Here is a 22,088-nt window from a genome sequence, read left to right as displayed (position 1 = left end):
AATTGAGTTGATTTTAACTTAATTAATTGTTTGATCCATTTTTTTAAACTATTAACAAAGTTATTAAAAATATATCAGTTAACTTTTAAACTACTTTTACCTATATTAACATATCGAGTTAAACAAATATACGTTCACTCGTCCAACCCTGCATTCCAATTGATTTTCAGAACAACTTAGTAGTTATGAACTCCGTATGAATTTTAACTTTAACTGTATTAAGCTAGTCGCGTTAGAAGTTTAAATCACCCGATCAGTCGTAGTACAGTGTGTTACTTTTTTTTATCACTGTAAATCAGATAAAAAAAAAATAAATAAAAACACTCCATTCCCGACGACTTTCGTCCAACCCCGCCGCCGCGCCCGACAATCAGCCGTATTTTTATCTGTCGTACAATATCTTTTCACACTGGTGCACAAAACTACGAAAAACTTTTAAATGTGCTTGATACTTTTCACGCATGATTTGTTCTAGTTTTGGCGTGAACGTGAAAAAATAAAAAAATAGAGGTAAAAAAATAGGTAGGTACCTATATAATAGTATTATGTATATATAAAAAAAAAATGTGAACGTATAACACGGACCGTATACTTAGCAAATCATTATAATATTCACATAAATGTATGCGCCTTTTTAAAAGGCATGTATACACAGAAGAGAGGTTTCATTCATATAATAATAATAATATTACGAGTTTTTACGAAACTATAATATTAGGCGCTTAATTTATTGAACCGTGTAGGGGAAGGAACGTGATGTCGAGTGCTTATTTCTCAAGATGTTAAATGCATAATTCTGTTACCTTAATATTCTATTGAATATCTTGGAAAATCTGTTTGATTCAAACAATATTAAGTTTATGAACGAACTCATTTTATTATTCCGTTGTACATTATTTCCGGACCCAATGGCTAACGTATTGTATTGTATTGAATGTGCTTGCATGGCATTACAAATATTATAATAAGGCAATTTTAAAAATATGTTTCGTTTTTTATATTCTTGAAAAAATGGTGCTCTCAAAGAAATGTTGGTACACGGTCGTAAGTTATAAGATTGTTATACCCCATTGAAGAGTTAATAGTAATTGCTTAAATTATTTGTTTAATCGTTTAGTTCATATTCGGAATAATACCAGTAGTATTATAAATACTATGCTATAATTATAAATTAATTTATTGAAATCATTAGGACTCTTTTAAATATTAAATTAGCATTAGATATATCCCTACATCAATAATTTAATTAAAATTAACGTATAATTATAAATGCAGAAATATATTATACATACTATAATTCTGAAATACATTTGATACAATTATGCGAAGGATACAGTATGAAATTAAGGTATATTCGTCTTTATTAATTTAGGTGGTAGGTAGTATAATATTCATACAAAATCAATTACCATATTTCCATAGATTGTTTGATGGTTTTTACGTAACGTCGATTTTTATGGAAATATGACAAAAGTGAAATTTGTGTCAAATAATGATGATATATTTTCAAGATGTTAAAACTAAAAGTTACAACATAAAGTCAGTTCATATCAGATACCATAAATATCGTAAAGTCAATACACAGTATAGTACCAAGATTTATAGTAGTGATCTCAATTTTCCACAGCTTAGTAAAATTCATAAAAATAGTACACACCCTTTGATTTAAAGTATATAATATATTATTTATGGTGTATACGTACATACATAAGTACAAATATTCACAATATTTTTTAGATCGATGATGAAAGATAAGAATATTCAAAAGTTATGACTTATAATAATGACTGCATAAGTTAATTTTCTGGCCATAATAGTCGATGACTGAAGGCTAATAAATAAAAAAAAGTTAATTTTCTTTTAAGACTGGCAAATCTTACATTTTTTTTTTCTCTTCTCTAACTGTAAATTAACTTATTTTATTTTCAACTGGATACCCGGTTTAGTTTGTATACAGCATATATATTTATTTGACGGTTATTCAATTGATATTTAGATATCTTACATTATATACGAAGCACAGAATCATATATATAGAGTATTTATATGAAAGGAATATGACAAAATATGAGTTCCAAAACCATTTGACATTGAGTCGATTTTCCACGTTCTAGCTGGAAATATATTTCCAATTTTTCACAACATCTAAGGAAATCAATATAACCATTGGCCCTGAACCATAAACACAAATGACATTAATGTAGTATGTCATTTTTGTGAGACAACATAATATTATTTTTGATATAAAACCAAATGACTTGATATTTGACTTAAAAATATACATTTCTTTTCATTTGGGATTTTATTAAATACTTTAAATACTTTATAAAGATCATTAATATTAATAAATATTAATATAAAAATATCAAGCAAAAATATCATTGGGTGCCATGCAAATATTTGAAAAAAAAAAAAAAATCGGTATTTGGGACAGTTAAAATGGTGAAAAAGTATAGGTAATTCAAACTTTTTTAGATTGAATATTGGATTATATTTAACTAATATGTTTTCAAATCTTGAAGTAGTTATATATTGAAAAAAAATAATCATGATTTTAATAATATTATTATAATTAGTAATTACTCATGTTGATAATTATAGAATCTTTAACATTTTATGTTAAGCCACCGTTGTAGATCAATATTATACTTATAATTTACATGCTATTGATGCTATTGATGATATTATTGTGTCTTGATAATACGTATTATTTTAGTAATAGTACTAATACATAGTACTATGTTCAACATCATTATCAATGTTACACAACATACATTTTTTTTTAATGAAGACAATTAATAGTTGTCCCATCTTGTAATAAAAACTGGTATCTGAATTTCCCTCCATTAAAAATTTAAATTTGCTAAGATTAATTGTTTGCCATTTTAAATTATATTCTATGTAGTATTAAAATCCCAGTTTAAATTAATATAGTATTATGTATTATATTAAACATTTTTATTTTTACTAGTTTAACTTGATATTTTATTATCTCTCTAATATACAAAAAAGTTTTGAAGTTTCATGAAATAATTACCATGACAACTACTATTAGAGTTGTTTTGTAAATAATTGTAAGATGTATAAAAAGAGGTTTCAGATACCAAATGAAGAGTGCCCATTATAAAAAAAAGAACAATATCAAGAAAATAAAGAAAAAAATCAGAATAAAAGAATAAACAAAAACGCAATGAGTATCACGAAAAGAAATCAAAGAAACAAAAGTTAGGAGAAGAACATATAAACGAGCCTAATATCTAAATATTTAGATATCACTGTATTTATTTAGTGATATGACAAAAAAATGTCAATATTTTAACGACTTTGTAATTTTAAAAAAAAAGGAGATATGCAAGTGTTTACTTGCTGTCGCCACAGAAAAGTTTAACTCCCTGAACATGATGCGTTTCCATAAGAATTTATTGATTTATTGTATTGTTCTATATGACCTGTGACCTGCCAAAGATCTAGATGATGGTAGGTTTCCAATAAATAGGTAATTGAAGACTATTGGTGGCTTGATGGTGAAAGTAACAAACATTTTACACAAACTAATATCGGTGCTCAAAATAATGTATTTGCACTAGCTTTTTTTAATGCTCAGAATGCTGATATAAACTCGTGTTGGTAACTGTATTTCATCTACGAAGATTGTTGGTCAAGTGCAATTAAATGCAGGTTGGTGAGCGAAGGGAGCAGGGTTCAAAACCCACAGTTTTATTAAAATAATATAATATTGTATTTGATTTTATATTTTTACACTGAGGTCAAACATAATTTTATTCAACCATGTTTCTAAATACCTATAATATAATTGAAAGATATTGTGAAGGTGTTTTAATTTGTTAGCAAGTTATTACTCATTACCCTATGTGAAAACGTAGTTACATAATATCTATCACATAATAGCCGCACTATGAAATGAGAAGTTTATCATTTTTTTTCTCGGTGACCACTCTGAGACAACGCACAGACGTTTAACGCCCAGTTTTGTGAAGTTCATCTGTGTGATTTCGGTTCGATTCTATAGAAGTACCATCACAATGTATAACTACTATGATGTGATATCTATATTAAGTATTAGAGAATGAATTTGTGGAATTCAAATGCTAATCACAGATATCTCATAGATATTTCAATAAGTGCAATTAGTTGTCTATAAAACATTACGCTACTTAATATTTTATATAATCATGTGTACAAATGCAAAAGTCACCAGCAGATTTGTACAAATTGATGTACAATTTTAAGCCACCAATCTGGGAATCAACCTTGGTGTCTTAACCTACTTAACTTGACGCCTCAAATACTGGGACACTAGCCAATGACTAATGAGTTAACAACTACAGGAATCAATTAGTTTTTAATTTTCTATTTTACGGAATTGTCAATCAATTACCTACATCCCAAAAATTGCATGTGACAAATTCTAATAACGTTGTATCTTTTTTTCAGTATTGTTTTTACTTTTTAATATATTTCTTATAATTGTTTACGAACAATTTTTTTTAAGAAATAACTTTGGTCTTAAAGTTTTATAAGAAGACATTAAACGTAAAAGTAGAAGAATAAAAAAACACTGAACATAACTCCGTGAAATTGTTAAAAAAAAGAACAACAATTAGAAAAGTATGTTGTACTTGTTTAGCTTACTTATCACATGATGGAAAGTTGTCGTTTTTTATATAAAGAAAAATAAAGTTTCCACAACTATCCAGGAACATATTATATAACAATTTCAAAAAAAAATAACCTCACGACAGTGGTGCTTATACTTGTATATATAGTTTATACTCGTATATTATGTATACTATATATATATATATTTATAATTATAATATATTCTGCGTGGATCAGCATAACATATATGACACTTTTCATGTAAGTATTCCGTCAATATGTGCGTTATTCGATAGCATTCAAAAAAAATAAGGCACTAAACGTCACATTTATTCATTCCCCCCTCCATCGTTACAAACCACATCCTCGGTGGCTGCGGACGACCCTCCGATATTATTATAATAATAATACTAGTAATAGTAGGTATATACAACGTAATGCGACAGCAAAGAAGGCGCGGAATATTATATCAACAAGTTGTTTTTCACTCACCTGACACTCGTATGTGCCGTTGTCTCGTTTCTGCACGTATTTTATTTTCAATGTCCAATCATCCGAGCCCTCGGCGTGCAACACGGTGAACCTCTCGTCGTTTGTGTACGTAAACATGCCCGAAGTCAAGATGTGCCAGTCCCTGCGGCGAACCCATGATATCTGAAACCACAGGCAAATTTATATAATATTATAATGCGATTCCGTAGTTGGGTTAGATGAAACGACACACAGTACGCACAGGCAGACACAGACGCATATATGCTATAGCTATACCACGTCAAGTCTCATCAGGGGCGGTTGGGCATGGTCGCGCACCGTGGTCGTGGTATACGCGTCAATGAAAATATTGTATTACAAACGCGATAATTCGTCTCACGAATTAAACGTAGTAGACATTGCAGATACGCCTTCCGACACGTAAAATTACATCTTATGCGACGGCGAAGGCGGTGGCGGTGCCCGCATATTTTGAAAACGTCAAAACCGTGTAACATTAGACGAAGACTCAGTATAGTGATGGGTTTTTCGCCATCTGGGAATTCGACCTCAGCTATTTCAGTCAGTTATTTCACTCTACGAATAATATGATACTTATTATAATATAACGTGCATCCAAAGATCGCCGTCCACAGTTGCTGACTATATTGACTATAACAATAATATAACAATATCAGCTATCGTACGTAGTCATCGTTCAATCTACGGTAATATTGTGACAAAATAACATGTATACATTTAGGTGAGCGCCACTTGCAAAACTTCGAGTCACAAGGATTTTAATACCCTGAATATTACACTTATATTATATTGTGCACCTACTGTATAATATCATAAGAATGGGCTTAATGTCATTGAGTAGCTCTATATCTGTTTTACTATAATGGTGTGGTAATTTAAAAGAGAGATTTCACTGAAGTTGTCAGGTAAATACGTCAGGGTATTAAATCACCATTGTTATACTTTGTTCCATAATACACGTCATATTCCATATGCATTTTCAAAGGAAAATTCACACATGGGTAATAAACTAATAAATCATTAAAAATAATATACGAATACATAGCACGTATTACATTATATTGAACTTTCATCGATATACGTATATTTTATTAATAATGTTATGTATCAACGTCTGCAGAAGTGAAATAGTAGTGATGTTATACATTTATTCATTCAAAACATCAATAGTAATTTACTCAGAAATTTATTTCAGGCTAAACATTTTTGTATTGAAATTTCAAAACATTTAACTCCATATAATTATTTACGTAATTAAATATAGTATTTAAATATATTTATACTCATTTTATTTATAATGTATTATATTAATCGTAAAATTAATCTATTTGAAAATAATAATTTACAAAATAGGGTTATAGAAGACCATTTTCAGTCATAATTTACGGTAACAGTCAAGAAACATTATTACATGTACCATGTACATGATAGTGTAAGTAGGTATAAAAATGCTTGAATATTTCGAGAAAAAAACCAGAGCCCTGGATAATATGGCGAAATTAGAGAGTTATTAATTTTCTAAGGAACATGGAATTTTTTGGTAAAATAAAACATTTATATTTAACTATATATTTTTGGACTAACTTCAAATTTCTTTAGCTTTAAAACTGAAGCTGACAGTGAATTCTGATTCCACTATCGTATTAAGAATTAGAAAATGCATGAGGTGAAATTAAAATGCAAAATAATGGTTCCATTAAACTATCAATACTAAATATGTGATATATTAACCAGTATGTATTGCTATTATTATTTCAGTAAAATTACATTTTCAACAGTAGGTATTATCAATACAGATATAAAATTTTGTTCTAAAAACATCATAATAATTATCTTATTATGTGCGTATTATTATTCTATTTTTATGCTTTTAATAATTTATTATTTGTTGATAAATATAGAAAATGTTTTTCCGAAATACCATTTTCTTCAGTAAATGTCTAAATTTTCCTAAACACAAATGCCCAATTATTACCATGAAAGACGTCATTGTTATCGTACAAATCAGATAACAAAATAATAATGTTTATATAGCATAATAAAATAATAAAATACACTGACCTGGCAAAATAAACTTTTAGCCAATACAACATATAAATCAATTATCTACTTACTTGAAAGTTTTTTTAAAACTAGATTTAAAACTGATCGGCCTCAAATTTGAAATGAAAAAAAAATATATATATATATTTTCTGGTCTCAGGTAGTATTGCTACAATAAGCTCATCAAATTGTGTTATGATCACAAAAGTTGGAATTTGACGAAATTCGTTGTAAGTATTTACGTTTGTAATAAATAGGGTTATGAGTATGAAATATTTCATTTGAAATTTACACCCTTCTTGAAAATATATTTTTTCAAAATTTTTTTTTAAACTGTATCTTGGTATGTTTCATATAATCATCACTAAATAGTCATACTGATTTCATACCTGATTAGTGATTATTAATATTTAATTCCGGATCATGATATAAAAACGACATTATATAACATAATATATAAGATAGATGATTTTTATGTAATTTGTGTAATGTACTATGTAAGAAATATTTCTATAATATTTTTTATTATCATTTAAATCAGTAGAGGTGTTTACTGTGCTTTATCATACTATAGTTTTAAATTATATTTTTTACTTTTTATCTTTCATTAATATAATATTTCATATTATGAAATATTTTATACAACTTTCGTGAAATATTGCAAAAAAATAAATTTCATGAAATTTTAGAGCTCTAGACTAAGAAATTAAGTGATTCTGGTACTGGGTTTTAGCACACTGTGTGGTTATTGATTTTAAAAATTAATTTCGTTGATATTATGGAATTATTTTTTCAACAATAATCAAGTGGACCTTTAATTAGATTTTTAATGAAAATTAAATAAAAACACATGTTCAATGCAAATGATTTAATGCTATGACTTTTTCATTTTTCATTTTCTTTTTTACCATCAGCACTTGTTATCCGTTTTAATCACTGTTCATTATATACACTTTGAGAGCGAATCACATCAATAAATTCGGTAAGCACTAATTAAAATAACAAATAATGCACTAATGAATTGTTGAAAACCTCAATGTCCCATAGTGAATGTAAAAATATAAAAAAATAATGACTGAAATTACAAGCACGACTTTATGAAAACGTGATGAAAAAAAAAAAGGTACAACCATACGACGTATTATATAATATTTTATTCGTATGCGTATAAATAAGTGGTCAGAATTATTAATTTAAAAAAAAAAAAAAAAAACAGTAGTATATTTTACTTAAACAAAAAAATATTTTGACAAATTTAAATTTATTTTAACTTTACGTTCCAACACAATACTCGAGAATATATTTTACACATTTGATTATTTAATGACGTGTATTTTTCTCAAGGACTTTTTTTTTATTTATGTTGTTATCTCCACATTTTAATTTGATTAAAATAAAAAAATTACATCTCTATACTTTTATCATTATATAATATTTTGACATAATCAGTATTTATATTTTTATGACCCATAATTGTACAAATGTGTGCAACTATTTAAATAATGTGTATCACGATGTAGATGACGTACATAGTGTATGTATTTTTTATTTAATATTTCATTATCGTTATTGTGTTTGCTAGATGTTATCCTAAACCTGTATCCGTACCTACCTATAAATTAAACCTATAGGTACAGTGTACAGTTTGTACCTAATTTAGAGTGGTATTTAACTATTGAAATATTTAAAATGTTATGTTAGTAAGTTATTCAGTATTCTAAAATATATGACATATATTTGTTTGTCGACTTCCAAAACATTGTGAAATTTTCCACACATTTGATTTAAACTAAATCTTGACCATTTTCGTGTATGCCACGCTCAAATTATATTATTCGGTCACTGAATCCTGTCTATACTTATTCTCCTTTTATATTTTAAATGGGACGATGAAACTATTGGTTTTACAGATGTTTAGGTTTTAATACATTTTGGTACAGTTAAATGGCAACGATGGCATGAAATGTTTTATGTCTATATTGATTGAAAATTGAACGTAGATTGTACTTTAAAAAGGTTATTTTTCATATTTCACATTTGTTTTTAGAGACATGTTAAAACGCATTTCTGTGTTGGAAAGTATTAGAGCTAACAACAGTTTTACAACTTTTGGATACACCGGAGGCTGACGTTCGATTTTATGATATTATAACGATTTATTAATAGTTTCAAAAATTATCATATAATATTATAATAAGCAATTTATTTATAAATTATTGTTTGTTTTAATGTCTTAACTTTTGGGCTATAGAATTGTAATCAACTCATATAATATATTGACAAAAAAAAAAGATAACGATTCAACCTTTGTTTATTATTTTTTTTATTTGTTGACTCACAATATAAATCTTGTTATATAAAAATTATGACATTTTATTTAAAAAACAAGCTTGCCCTGTAAGACGTTGTATTTACTTATCTCCCGATACACTGTTTTTGAAGCCGTAGTTTCTCTTATAAAGTATTTGTACATGGAATTTAATATAGTATGGCGTCGGAAGTCTGAATTTTTCACCATTTTCATCTTATAAACAGTTTTCTTGCCTTATACAATATATTGAATGTATATAGGTAGTCTGAATTTTTCACCATTTTGATCTTATAAACAGTTTTCTTGCCTTATAAAATATATTGAATATATTATAATATATGTTCTCGTAGTTATTTCATTCTATTATGTTATTATCAAACAGTATTAGTACGTTTTTAACAATAAAGTACCCATTTGAAATTTCACATTTTACAAACTAAAGTATGCCTAATCACAATTGATTTATTTATAGTGGTCTTAAAAATACATGTTATTTCTTTATTGATTTTGAGTAGAATTTAAGAATAAAAGAAGATATCTTAACAAAGATTGATTTTTACAAAAGAAATATTTTGAATGTAAAGGTATTGTAAACGTAAAAGTAGAAAGTCTTTCGAATTAAATTATCGATAAAAAATAGGGATTAATCATCGCTAGAACTAATTTAATTGTTAGTCGTTAAAAATAAAATGAATGCACACTCTTCTTAATACAATATTAAATTTTATAAACACTTGCAGCTTATAATATTATTTACTACATTAATGTTCACTTGTTAGTGTGTATTAAAATCTACATAATATTATCATATCTGATATTTTTTATGGGATTAATATATATGAACTTTGGTGGTTTACAAGTTACAATGATCGGTTAAGTAAAGTGAAATGTATACGCACGGTTTAAATTTGACAACTCGCGGGTTGTTACTATGTTCCGTGGTTTTATTTTCGTTTATACTAATAATTGGCTTCACTGGTTGACTAAAAATATACTAATATTATATTATAGGTTCGATAGAAAGTATTAGTTTTCTCTGCTTTCGTCGTTAATTGTGCATAAAAAAAATAGTAATAATTAAGACTAGTAATACAATAACTCTCCCCCGGTAAGCAAATAAAAATAAACGAAATAATAGTTGTACCTAGCTATTCCTATAATATAATATAGGTACCGTGTTACGCTCGACCGACGAAAATGTCTCGAACATCGCGTGAATCGGTTTTTTCACTCCTGCGAATTTTCTATTTTTCCACTCTACATTACTTAATATATAGGTTTCCCATATTATACGTGGGTATAATGCTGACACCGCCCGTTACCGCGTGTACACATATAACCGGGCCCACCACCGCCGCCCATGATTCCCGCGCGCCCGACTATTAAATAATAATAATAATATCGTAAACCATCACCGCCGGTATCATTATATTACGGAGTTGAGGCGATTTATATGCGATAATACCGGTATACGCATACTATACCAACTATATCAACTATGGGTATATACATAATATTATACATAATATATTACCTATATCATAATATAAGAACGCATTTTTTATTTTTTCCCTTCCGTTCATATTTTTTTTTTTTATATTATAATATTTTTTATCCACCGTCTCATCGTGTTGTATTGTCGAGCTTCTTTTCGATTATGATTATTTTAATGCGTGCTCGTCACGAACGCATCGAACGTTAACGTTTTGCGGGCCCGCTGACCTGTTATGTTCGCTTATTCTTCGATCCTAATATTATTATTATAACGGTACTTAGCACAGCTTAAAAATTGGTACCTGCAAATATATCTACGTATTATGTAATATATTTAGATATACTATTAGTTATCATTCTGGGAGATTTATTTCATAAAACCAGTGGCTATGACTGTCTATGAGTATTATAATATTATATTATGGTGTATGCTATAATACGTATGGTACTAATGGTTGAATTAAGAACATTATAATCATTTGCTGTTCCCGTCACCGCGATGCATAAACCCCTTTTAAGAAAATATTTTGTGTATTTAAAATAATGAATTAATGAATTAGGTAGGTGTAACGATGATATCATATATTTATATTATAGTGAATACCTACTGATATCAGAAATAGTATACAGGTAGGAAAGTCGAATAAACATAATTAAACTTTAAACTAAAATGTAGATATAACTTATAAACGTATAAACATAATATTTTTATTTATACCTTAAAGAAAGGTATCTCGTAGGTTCTATACATCATTTAGTAATCGGGCAAGGAGATGGATATCAATCAATTTAGATTTTAGACTTATTTTATTGGTACAATAATGTACAGCTTTACAAGAGTTTCTAGTAAAATTCAACTAGAAATTATTATTCGTTATACATAGAAAATAATTAAACACTCTGTTCTCCAGAAGTGTTTTAAACCATCAACACATAATAGCATTAAACAGTTATTAAATAATAGTATATTAAAATGGATAACGTCCGAATTATTGTAACCATAATACCTATCTACAATAAGTTAACTGTTTGTTTACGCGTAATTAGTTAAAACGCTTTGAAATACCTAATGTTGAACAATAATAATTCATATAGTTACGTCCGAGTTATTTTTAAATATTAATGTATACTGCATGTGTGTACAAAATCCATATCATACGATTCAATGCACAATATAAATTTAATTCGAAATTATAATGATCACCTCAATATAGTATGACGTACTATGTACTGTTATGAATGCAATAACATATTAGCATCCGTATTATATTTATTACTATAGTTCAATAGTATCCCACTATAATTTATTAACTAAAATATAATGCGTTTTTAATCACTACAAAATGTAGGTTTGCGCGTTTCGGGGTTGCATCATTCGCGCAGTGATATTGTAGTCTACATTCTGATACAATAGCACGTGTACACGATGCAAAACGAACGCTGTCAATGGACTGCACTCAAAACTACTACTACTGTGAAGTGTGTGTTTATGTGAACATGTTTCGGGCTACTTTTGTTATCTCCGCAGTGTTGACTGCAGCGGAGAGGTTAGCGGTGAGGGCGTTTACCTCGACAGACGGTCATGAATAAAACAGTGACGACTTACGATAATATAACGGCGCACGTCTATTTCTCGACTGTCGATTGTTTTTTTTCCGATACCGTTGAGTCGATATATCCATGTGTTACTAAAAAAACATGACCAGACAAACGATTTATTTCGAGGCGCCGCCATTACAATATTCGATTTGCGTCGGTATTTTTTGCCTCCCCGCTTTTCTTCTTTTCACACGTCCTCGTCACCCCATAGACGCCTCGCCGACCGTTTGTAGTCACTTTGCACACACCCACACAAGCGCACACACACGTACGCTGGCGTGTGGATTATATGGACTCGGATTCTGCAGCGATTGTGAATTCATGAAAAGCTGGCATTTGCACCCACCCCTCCACGCCCCACTGCCCATCTCGCGCGTTCCGTTCTTTATAGTCGATTGTCAAAAGGGACACCTTTGAAGAGATCGCGGCGGCGTGACGGGACGGTTCATGTATACGGTCGGGCGAAACGAAGAGTTGAAGAATATACTAACCTATTTACATTGGAAAACAGTACGGACGGGCGAGTGCTGCATAAAATCGTATTTATGATGGGCTCTTCCGCGCACCCCCCGAACCGAATAAAAATAAAAAAAAAAAAGGAAAACAAGAAGCACGCATGCATGCATGCATGCGTGGCGACGACGAGAGGAAATAAAAAATATATTCGTCATAAATTTACCATATACACGCGCGAATGTCGTTATAATACTGTACGCGCGCGTATAATACACGCGTTTTATTATTGCGCGAGTGTGAGTGGGTGTGTGGGTGAGTGGGTGTGGGTGTGTATACTCTATAACAGTGCCATATATTTCTCCGATCCCGCACTCACTGCTCGCGCGGCGTCTCTCAAAATCGTTCGCGTTTTATGTGTTGTAGTCGCCGTCGTTGTGCTGCCGCCGCCTTTAGAGTGGCTTGCACCCGGTAAGTGCTGCAAAGGGCGCCCGTAACGAACGACGACGATGACGTTGGAAAATACGGAACCGGAAAAACGGTTGAAAGACCGTGCACTGTACGAGACGTGCGTTTGTTTTCCCACAACCCTCTCATGTTCTGTGCGTGTAATATTCCATCGGAAACAAAATTCAATAGGTACCTATACACAGTTTCGATTGTTTGACGATCAAATACTACACGAGACGACAACCCGTAACATCGCAGCCATTATGCCACAGTGCATATACGTGTTGTCGGTGTGGCGCCTTAGCATTTTCGGTGCTGTAACGACCGGCCAAATTTATATTTGTGTGGCTTCTGGACTTAACTTCGTGTTTTGTTTTCGTTATCGAATCGCTAATAAACTACAACCGTGTGTGATAGATATTATACTATGTCACACAAAAAATATAGATAATTTTATTTCATCTGAAAAATTCCCAAGTAACCTCAACTTGATCGTCGCCCTGACCGATACGACATATTATAATACATATTTGAATTTTGACGGATATTATGTTTTTATTAAATTCAGCGTATAGTCCCAAACAATAAAACAATCACTGATATTTCCATTTTGTTACTGAATACATTCTCATTTAAAATTTATATCGATATCATATATTTTATTCAAATAGTGTATGCTATAATAGTGTACTACGTGCGTCAGACACAAACAAATTAACATGACATTTTATGACTTAATAATATTGACTTATTTCCTTTCACAAAAATTCAAAACTATTACCCTGTTCTAAAATACTATCAAAGGTTGATATTCGTAGAATAATCTGTTTAACAAATATTTTGATTAACGTTATTGAAAATATATAATTTTAAAAATTCAAAATATATATTAATTGGATGTTTCTGTAAGTGACTAAAAACTATTATCGGTTCTAAATTTAATTGTGTTGCGATGTTGTAAGCCGAAAATGTTGGGATAACTTGTGATAATTATTTTAATAAACATAATTATATGCACTGAGCATTATTATTATTACTATTATTTATTTATTTTTTTTGGCAGCTAATAACCGGCTATATATGTGTTATATTAAGAATTAAACAAAGATTTACGTTGATAATAAAAAGAAAATACTTTAGAGGTAAAAAAAGTTTATAGTTTATAGAGGTCACCGATAAATATTACACAGCTGCAGCATTTATATAATATCATACATTATTGAAATATGATATAGAATGTTTTAAAGGCAATTTAAAAGGTAAAATATAGTGAACATGTCATCCTAAGCCATGAAATAAGTAATTTTTTCCATAATCATAAATTTTAGAAAACAAAATTATTCAAGTTGAGTATTAATATACTATTAATATACTAATAGTATATTGTATAGATTTTTATAAATGTTATTTGTAAGTAGGTAATTCACAGATTATAGTGTTATATAGTGAATTAACAATTTTTTTTGTTTATTATCATTCTCTTCGTAACACAATATCATAATATATCATATAGAATATGAAATAAGACATGAAATTAATATTCCTTACAGCCAAAGATATGAGAAACGTTTATTAATATTTCTTGATGTATGTAAATGGTCTGAGCTGATTTATTCTAAAAGCATAAGAAAAAAGTTTAGTAGTAAAAAGTTAAAAAAAAATAGTACGTTAATCTGTTTAAATACAGTAAATATTAATTACATTTAAATATTATAATGTATGAGCTGAATAAGTTTTATCAGAATACACATAAAGTATCTAAGTCATGATTTATAGCTTGATAGCCTGGCGGCCAAAAAAGGGTCTCATTTTAAATACTTTTTTATTCAAATTTAATTTATATTACTTTCATTAAAATTAAATTGTTTTATTTTTGTGATTGTTTATACCACAAAGTTCTGAGACATAAATGGTGAACCTTCAGGCAATAAGAACTTTCAGCCCTTGATCTGACGAAGGGATTATATGGAAAAGTATAGAAAAGCATCCTATTCAATTCACACCAAAATTATTATTCAACTTATACAGCAAATTATTCTAATGATATTAGGGGTCTACTGTACAATTTACATACCCATATAATGAATCATATATAATTTAGGGTGGTCCTTATTTTTTAACTTTCAAAATTTCGTGTCAGGTACTCGCCATTTTGTTCTTTACAATGAGTAAATTATATATCACTGCAACGGTATACATGGTTTGATTTTCCTTCATTATTATGTTATATATATATACTTATTTATTAAGACATATTTTATGGTAATATAAAAACAGTAAAGTTATCTTATGGAAATATGGTATAAATACATTTAGATTGAGTCTTAAGTAATAATTATATTAACTATTAAGTTTAAAATCGTGATATCAAAGCATTATTTTAAACTAATGCCTCTAAAGTACTAAATAGTTAAAAACTTGAATACAGTTCGATAGAAGCGATGATATATTTTAGTCACAAAAGTAATTAAATAATTTTCAAATTATGTTTTAACCTTGTTTAGAATAAGTAATAATAATAGTTAATAATATTATAATACAAATCAACTGAATGAAAACCTATGCACCTGAAATGCAACGGAGGCAGTTTCTGGCATCGCAATGAACATTATATATTATATTAAATATATAATTTTGTAATTTGTATAGAACCAATAACTAGGTCTGACAAATGAACATGAATGGCGTGTCGTTTTTAAATACACACATAATACGTGAGTACAATCGTGGGACTTTGGAGGATTTTGTTCCCCTGTTTGAATATCATTACAGATACCTATAATAATTATGGCAATTCGAATATGTCATGTGATATCATATTAATATCATGTGGTAATCTGCACTATTGGCCGTGTCGATATACGTTTCCGCAGTCGTGCTATGAGAGGACAATTATTATTGTAGTACATATGTATAAAGAGGAAGACAAAGTGACGGATAAACTAACTTTGAACGTGTCCTTCCACATGTGCTATTTTTGACAAGTCATGGTCCGTTCTAAAACAAGTATTCAACACCGACATTATGCGCTCTTCCAGTGCTAAATACTCCGAGGACAAAAGGAATATTGATGTGCATTAATATTTCGCGCCGGCTATGGATTAGTTTCGTTCCCCAGAACCATCAACGTTTAGTTTCCGGTATTCTCTTCACCTGTGGTGTTCAATTTTAACTGTGACGGGGTGGACATCATGCAGTCGAACTGCCGCGATTGTGGTGCTCAATAAATACACAACAGTTGTATAAACGTATAATCTATACCATTCGCACTACCGCGTATAATGACCGAAGCAAGTCAACTATTAATTCATAATAATATTATTATACTGATGCAGTCACTGATTCGGACCTGTGTCATTACGATTGCAGCCGCGGTGATCCCCATCCGGTGGCACATTTATAATATGGTAAATAACTGAATTCATTGTGAAACCGTTCTTCGTTTTATAAGTATTTTTATAATGTGCACAGACCATTAAGACATATATTTTATCGCTATGACTTTAATAATATTATCAAAGATAAATAAAAACAACATACATGACTCACAGTATGGCTTATACTTATGCATCCTTGCTCTCATCTATGATATCGGTTTATATTGTAGTAATGGATGTACACGTCTTATTCGATAATAATGCTTTTTCCTATTTTCTTTTATAAATCTATGTCTACGGAAAATATAAATACATACCTACTTAATATTAAAAAAATCTTGTTTTTAATTCAGATTTAAGTATCTATTATGAAAACATATAATAATTATGTATGGTTAATGGTTATGTATAATTTTACACAATTGAATACCAAAGTACTAATCATTTGTGTTGATTTTTTGAGTTCATTGCCTTATATTGTATTCCAAAAATGGACACTTTTTTTTATATATCCATTGCTTGTGATGACAAAAAACTAGTTGAATTGCGACATGTACTTCAGAAGCCTTCACAGTTGCATTAATAATGACACGTTTAAATACAATTGAAAACGTTTTCACAGCTATACAAACATTTCCGAGCGCTAATAAAAGTTCAATGCAAACTTCTTTTGTCTTTGTTTGACATAGAGCAGCATATATGACTAGTATAGCTTTTGTTTTGTACAGTCAACCAAGAAGACAGTTTTGACATGACCATCTGGACGAGTAGAAAAAAAATGCCATTAATATATAAACATTTCTTCTTTGTCGATAAAACTTTTAGACGTTCTCTGTTCTAAAGATGCAAATAATGTTGTACCGTGGTTGTCATGGTCTTATCTTTCAAAAAAAAACTTAGAGATACGAAACCTCTTAGATGTAGTAATAATTGTTCATTGTATTATGTAATTATGGAATACCCTATATTATCTCATTTAAGTTTGATAATTTGTTTTTCAGGCCAATATAATAAATTATCAAAATAATTTTTGATGTGTGGGTATTTGAACACTATTTTATTTTATTCAATTTTGTTTATTATAATATAACAACACCGTTCGCAAATTGTTCAATTTTACTGTTAATTTTTTTTTTTATTTAACATATTAAGTACATCGAAAGATACTTCATACAAGTTTTGCAGATACGTTCAAAATAAATAAACTTCGACAATATATTATTTAACTCATTCGTTTTTTAAATCACCATGCATATTATTTACTGATCGCATATACATTATACATACAACATAATATTATCGTCTAAAAAAAAAAATATTAGATAGATAGAATGTCCAAAAACTGAGATAAACTCCAAATAATTATTTTTTTATACCTGTAATAATTTATCATGACTAAAAAGTTTAGTAATAAAAGCTTTTTTATCAAGTTTTTTTTAGTATCAATCTCATTTAACATTCAAATATAATATTAATATTATATTATATTATATTAATATCAATGTAGTATATAATACATCTTTCAATAAGAAATAACGGTGCTCAATGAATATTGTATTCAAATTGTTGATTTTTTTGGCAAAATAAACATAATTTTTATATGTAGTGCAATTCGTTACTAGCGCAAACATTATGATGATAGCCATTTTTTTTTTTTGTTAAAATTTCATTGAACTACTACAAAATTATTTTGCTTCAATATTGTGCTTAGTATTAGATGTATTAGATTGTGATAAATCATTGCATATAAAAAAATATCCTGAGCAGAGACGGTCGGTCAGATTATATATTATTTTTTATAATATTGAGAAACGGCTATATAAATAGCTTAATATTAGTCTAAATATTTTAAAAGTTTTTTGGGTATGTATGAAAATAATAATATGCCCAATAGCAAAAAGTTTCAAGTTCCTTTAATTTATGTTTTTAAATAACACTTATATTACAAAAATCGTAATTTTTTCGTTAACAATGTATCAAAATTTGTATAAATTTTAACTTAATGCTGTTAACAAACAAGCCAAATAACCATAAAAGAAATTTCACTATTACGTATGTATTTTGTATGTGCAATTATAATTTTAAAATGGTGGCATGTTTCAAGTTTCTACACAATTGATATTATTTTAATAATAAAAATAATAAATACATATTTTATTATTAAATTGTTATGCTTATACGTATGTGTATCCACACTCTTTTATGTTAGAGCTTTAAATTTAATGTGTATAGATCAAAATACTCCGAATAAAATATTCTGCTACGGAATATTAAATTAAAACTTAAAATCTTATGATGATGATGAAAAAAAAAATACAGTTTATTCCAAAAATGAAGTCTTGTAACAGCTTAAATTAATATGTAAAAGGAAAATTTTGTATGCCAACCTAAAGACGGTTTAAGAATTAAAAACGAAATCACACCCCTTCCCGAATCTCAAGGAATCTATTGATACAACTTTTATTTGAATCGATTTGATGGTAAATATTGTGTTAATAGTTTATAGAGAATGAATAAACAATCATTCATTTGTATATTATTATATTAGATTCTCGACAGTATTACAATACGCAGGCGTAGTGTATAGGCAAATTCAGTACAATGGTGTGTAGGTGGCTTTCGAACGGTATCGTGGGCAGATATCGAAGTATGAATTTAATATTAGAATTTAGAACTCTTTGTAATAAAAATTACCTGCTTACATGTTTCTAACCATATAGACTTGTCATGTGACGGAAAATTCATAGATAACAGTTGAAGATGTGGTTTTAGTTATGCCGAGGTTAAGCATTATTATTATTATTAATTATTAATCCATTATACAGTCATTATATTCTGCAATTCTTAAACTATTATCAGAAACATAATTCCAAAGTTGAATAATCGTTTTAATAATGCTTAATGAGTTATTTTGATAATATTAAGTGATTGGTAGCTGATGGGGATGATACAATTTATATGTGACATAACCAAACGAACATACTTTTTAGAACTACCAATTTCTGTATTTCATTAGATTTTCATTACTTAATTTATTATGATGTTAATACATTTAAGTTAAGAATAATCAATATGTTTTAATAATTTATAACAATTTCATATCTATATACCTACTGTTTTTATATAACATACAAATATTAAATAATTCCGATAACTTAACATTTACTAAACTTAATAAAGGTTTTATGTCAACTGACTATCATTGTCGAGATACTTTATCTTGTATTTGGCGTCAAATTATCCATGCCAATTGATCTGAGAACCATAAAATATCCACATAAAAATATAAAAAAATAAAAAAAAACATTTTTTACTTATAATTTCTAAATATTTAACTATAAAACAATAAAAAAAATCTTTAAAGATTAAATAAGAAATAAATAAATAAATAGAATCTCGTCAAATAGTTTTATTCGCTTTCTTTTTCGTATTGGCTTATGACATTGTTCAGTTTTTTGTCAAGTTATTTATATATACTTTTTATTTTTGTAGATTATCTTTACCTGCATACAACTTCTTGAATTGTATCAAACTTATTCAAACTTTAAAAGTTTATTTATTATTATATTGTTGCATGGTTATAGTAATTGACGAATTAAACGCATAATACCAGCTTTTGATGGTATATTTAGAAGTTGGAGGCGGTTCCATAATCCCATACTTCATATCTAAGGGAACTATTTGATTCTTATATTTCTACGTACTTCAACGATGCAAGTATCCTTGAAATAATACACATTGAGTTGAAGAGATTTATTATTAGTATACACTGAAGAGATATCATCCAAAAATATGGAAATTTATAAACTTCTTAAAGTAAGAATAAAGTTTGATTGAAGCCAAATTTAAGAAGTAGGTTAAAGAATTATTCAATTATAATATTGATGATCAAACCAAAATAGATAAATAATAATGTATAAATAGGTAACTTGAAAAAATGACAAAAGACTGAATAATGCAATTTATAATCTAATAAAGAACAACAAAAAAAAAACATTTTTATAATAATTTTCACAGATATTTTTGTATCAAATTATTATTTTTACTGATAAGGTATATAATGTGTTTTCAATTATTTATTTTGAATTATATATTTTTCTGTTTATTTGGTTTCCGGATTAAAAGAAGCTGGATATAAAATATAGGTACCCGATCAAATGACGTATCACCATACTCTATATTTTACCTTATATTATAAATCTAATCATATAGTTGTATTTACCTTCTTATTTACCTCTTCCATTTGTGTTTTCAGTAATACAATCGATCTATATAAGTTCTATTCAACAATCAATAAATCTTTTGGTCTATAATTTATAAAAATTAAATCGATTTAATAAGATTATATATAATATAATAAATACCTACACATAATTATGTTGTACAGAATTTTGGATTAATACAATTTTAAATATATCAACAAAACATTTTTAAAAAAGGCGGGTAAGTCGTGGATGTCGCTCTGCTGTACAGTAGGTTACAAGTGGGTTACTGTAATGGATGGAATTAAATTTGAATCCAATGATATTATATCATTGTATACGAAAAACGATTCTGAACGGAGATGATTTGTCAGTCTAGGATATATTATTTTTAAAGAAAAACTTATGGAGAACCTTGTACCAAATTTTAAAAACTTAGTTATAAAAGAAAAAATTTTTACGATTTTTCAACCACTAAATTACTTGCAAATTTTCGCAATTTTGACATATTTCGTATAAATTTGAACTTTAAATGCTTATAAATAAAAATTGTGACAATGTATTCCTTTTATTTTGCAACTGCTATTGTAAAAATATGTTAGGAGCCTTGTATTAAATTTCCAAATCTTAGAATTAAAAAGAAAAACTTTTATGAATTTCTGTCTAAGATTATTTGAACATTGCCGTAATTTTTACGTATTTAGTCAAAATTTGAACTTTAAATGCTTATAAAAAAAAATTGTGCCTATGTATTTTTATAATTTTTGAATGGGAGTTAGAACAACATATGTGGACCCTTCTATTAAATTTTCAAGTATTTTGTCCCAGCTAATTTTTTTTTATCAACATTTATAAAAAAAAAATCAAAAAAAATCGATTATTTCAATTGCCTATAAATAGATTAAAAATTAGTGAAATATTTTGAAAATAAAACTATATAAAGAAAATGTCAATTTAAACAACTGGTAAAATTTTCAAGTGTCTACGACTCATACTTTTTGAATAATACAATATCAAAAATCGTTT

General features: G+C 28.2%; 1 protein-coding gene across 1 annotated transcript in view; it reads right to left on the bottom strand.

Annotated features, from left to right (window-relative positions):
* The window catches only part of LOC100159367 (junctional adhesion molecule A), a 180,888-nt gene that overhangs the window by 20,068 nt on the left and 138,732 nt on the right, over nt 1–22,088 (bottom strand). Inside the window, exon 5 of the mRNA XM_029490412.1 lies at nt 5,113–5,274. Within this exon, the coding sequence (XP_029346272.1) occupies nt 5,113–5,274 (162 nt within the window). The remainder of the gene's footprint in view (nt 1–5,112; nt 5,275–22,088) is intronic.

Source organism: Acyrthosiphon pisum, chromosome A2 (assembly GCF_005508785.2).
Source record: "Acyrthosiphon pisum isolate AL4f chromosome A2, pea_aphid_22Mar2018_4r6ur, whole genome shotgun sequence".
NCBI classification, from domain to species: domain Eukaryota; kingdom Metazoa; phylum Arthropoda; class Insecta; order Hemiptera; family Aphididae; genus Acyrthosiphon; species Acyrthosiphon pisum.
This window is presented reverse-complemented; position numbering and strand designations above follow the sequence as displayed.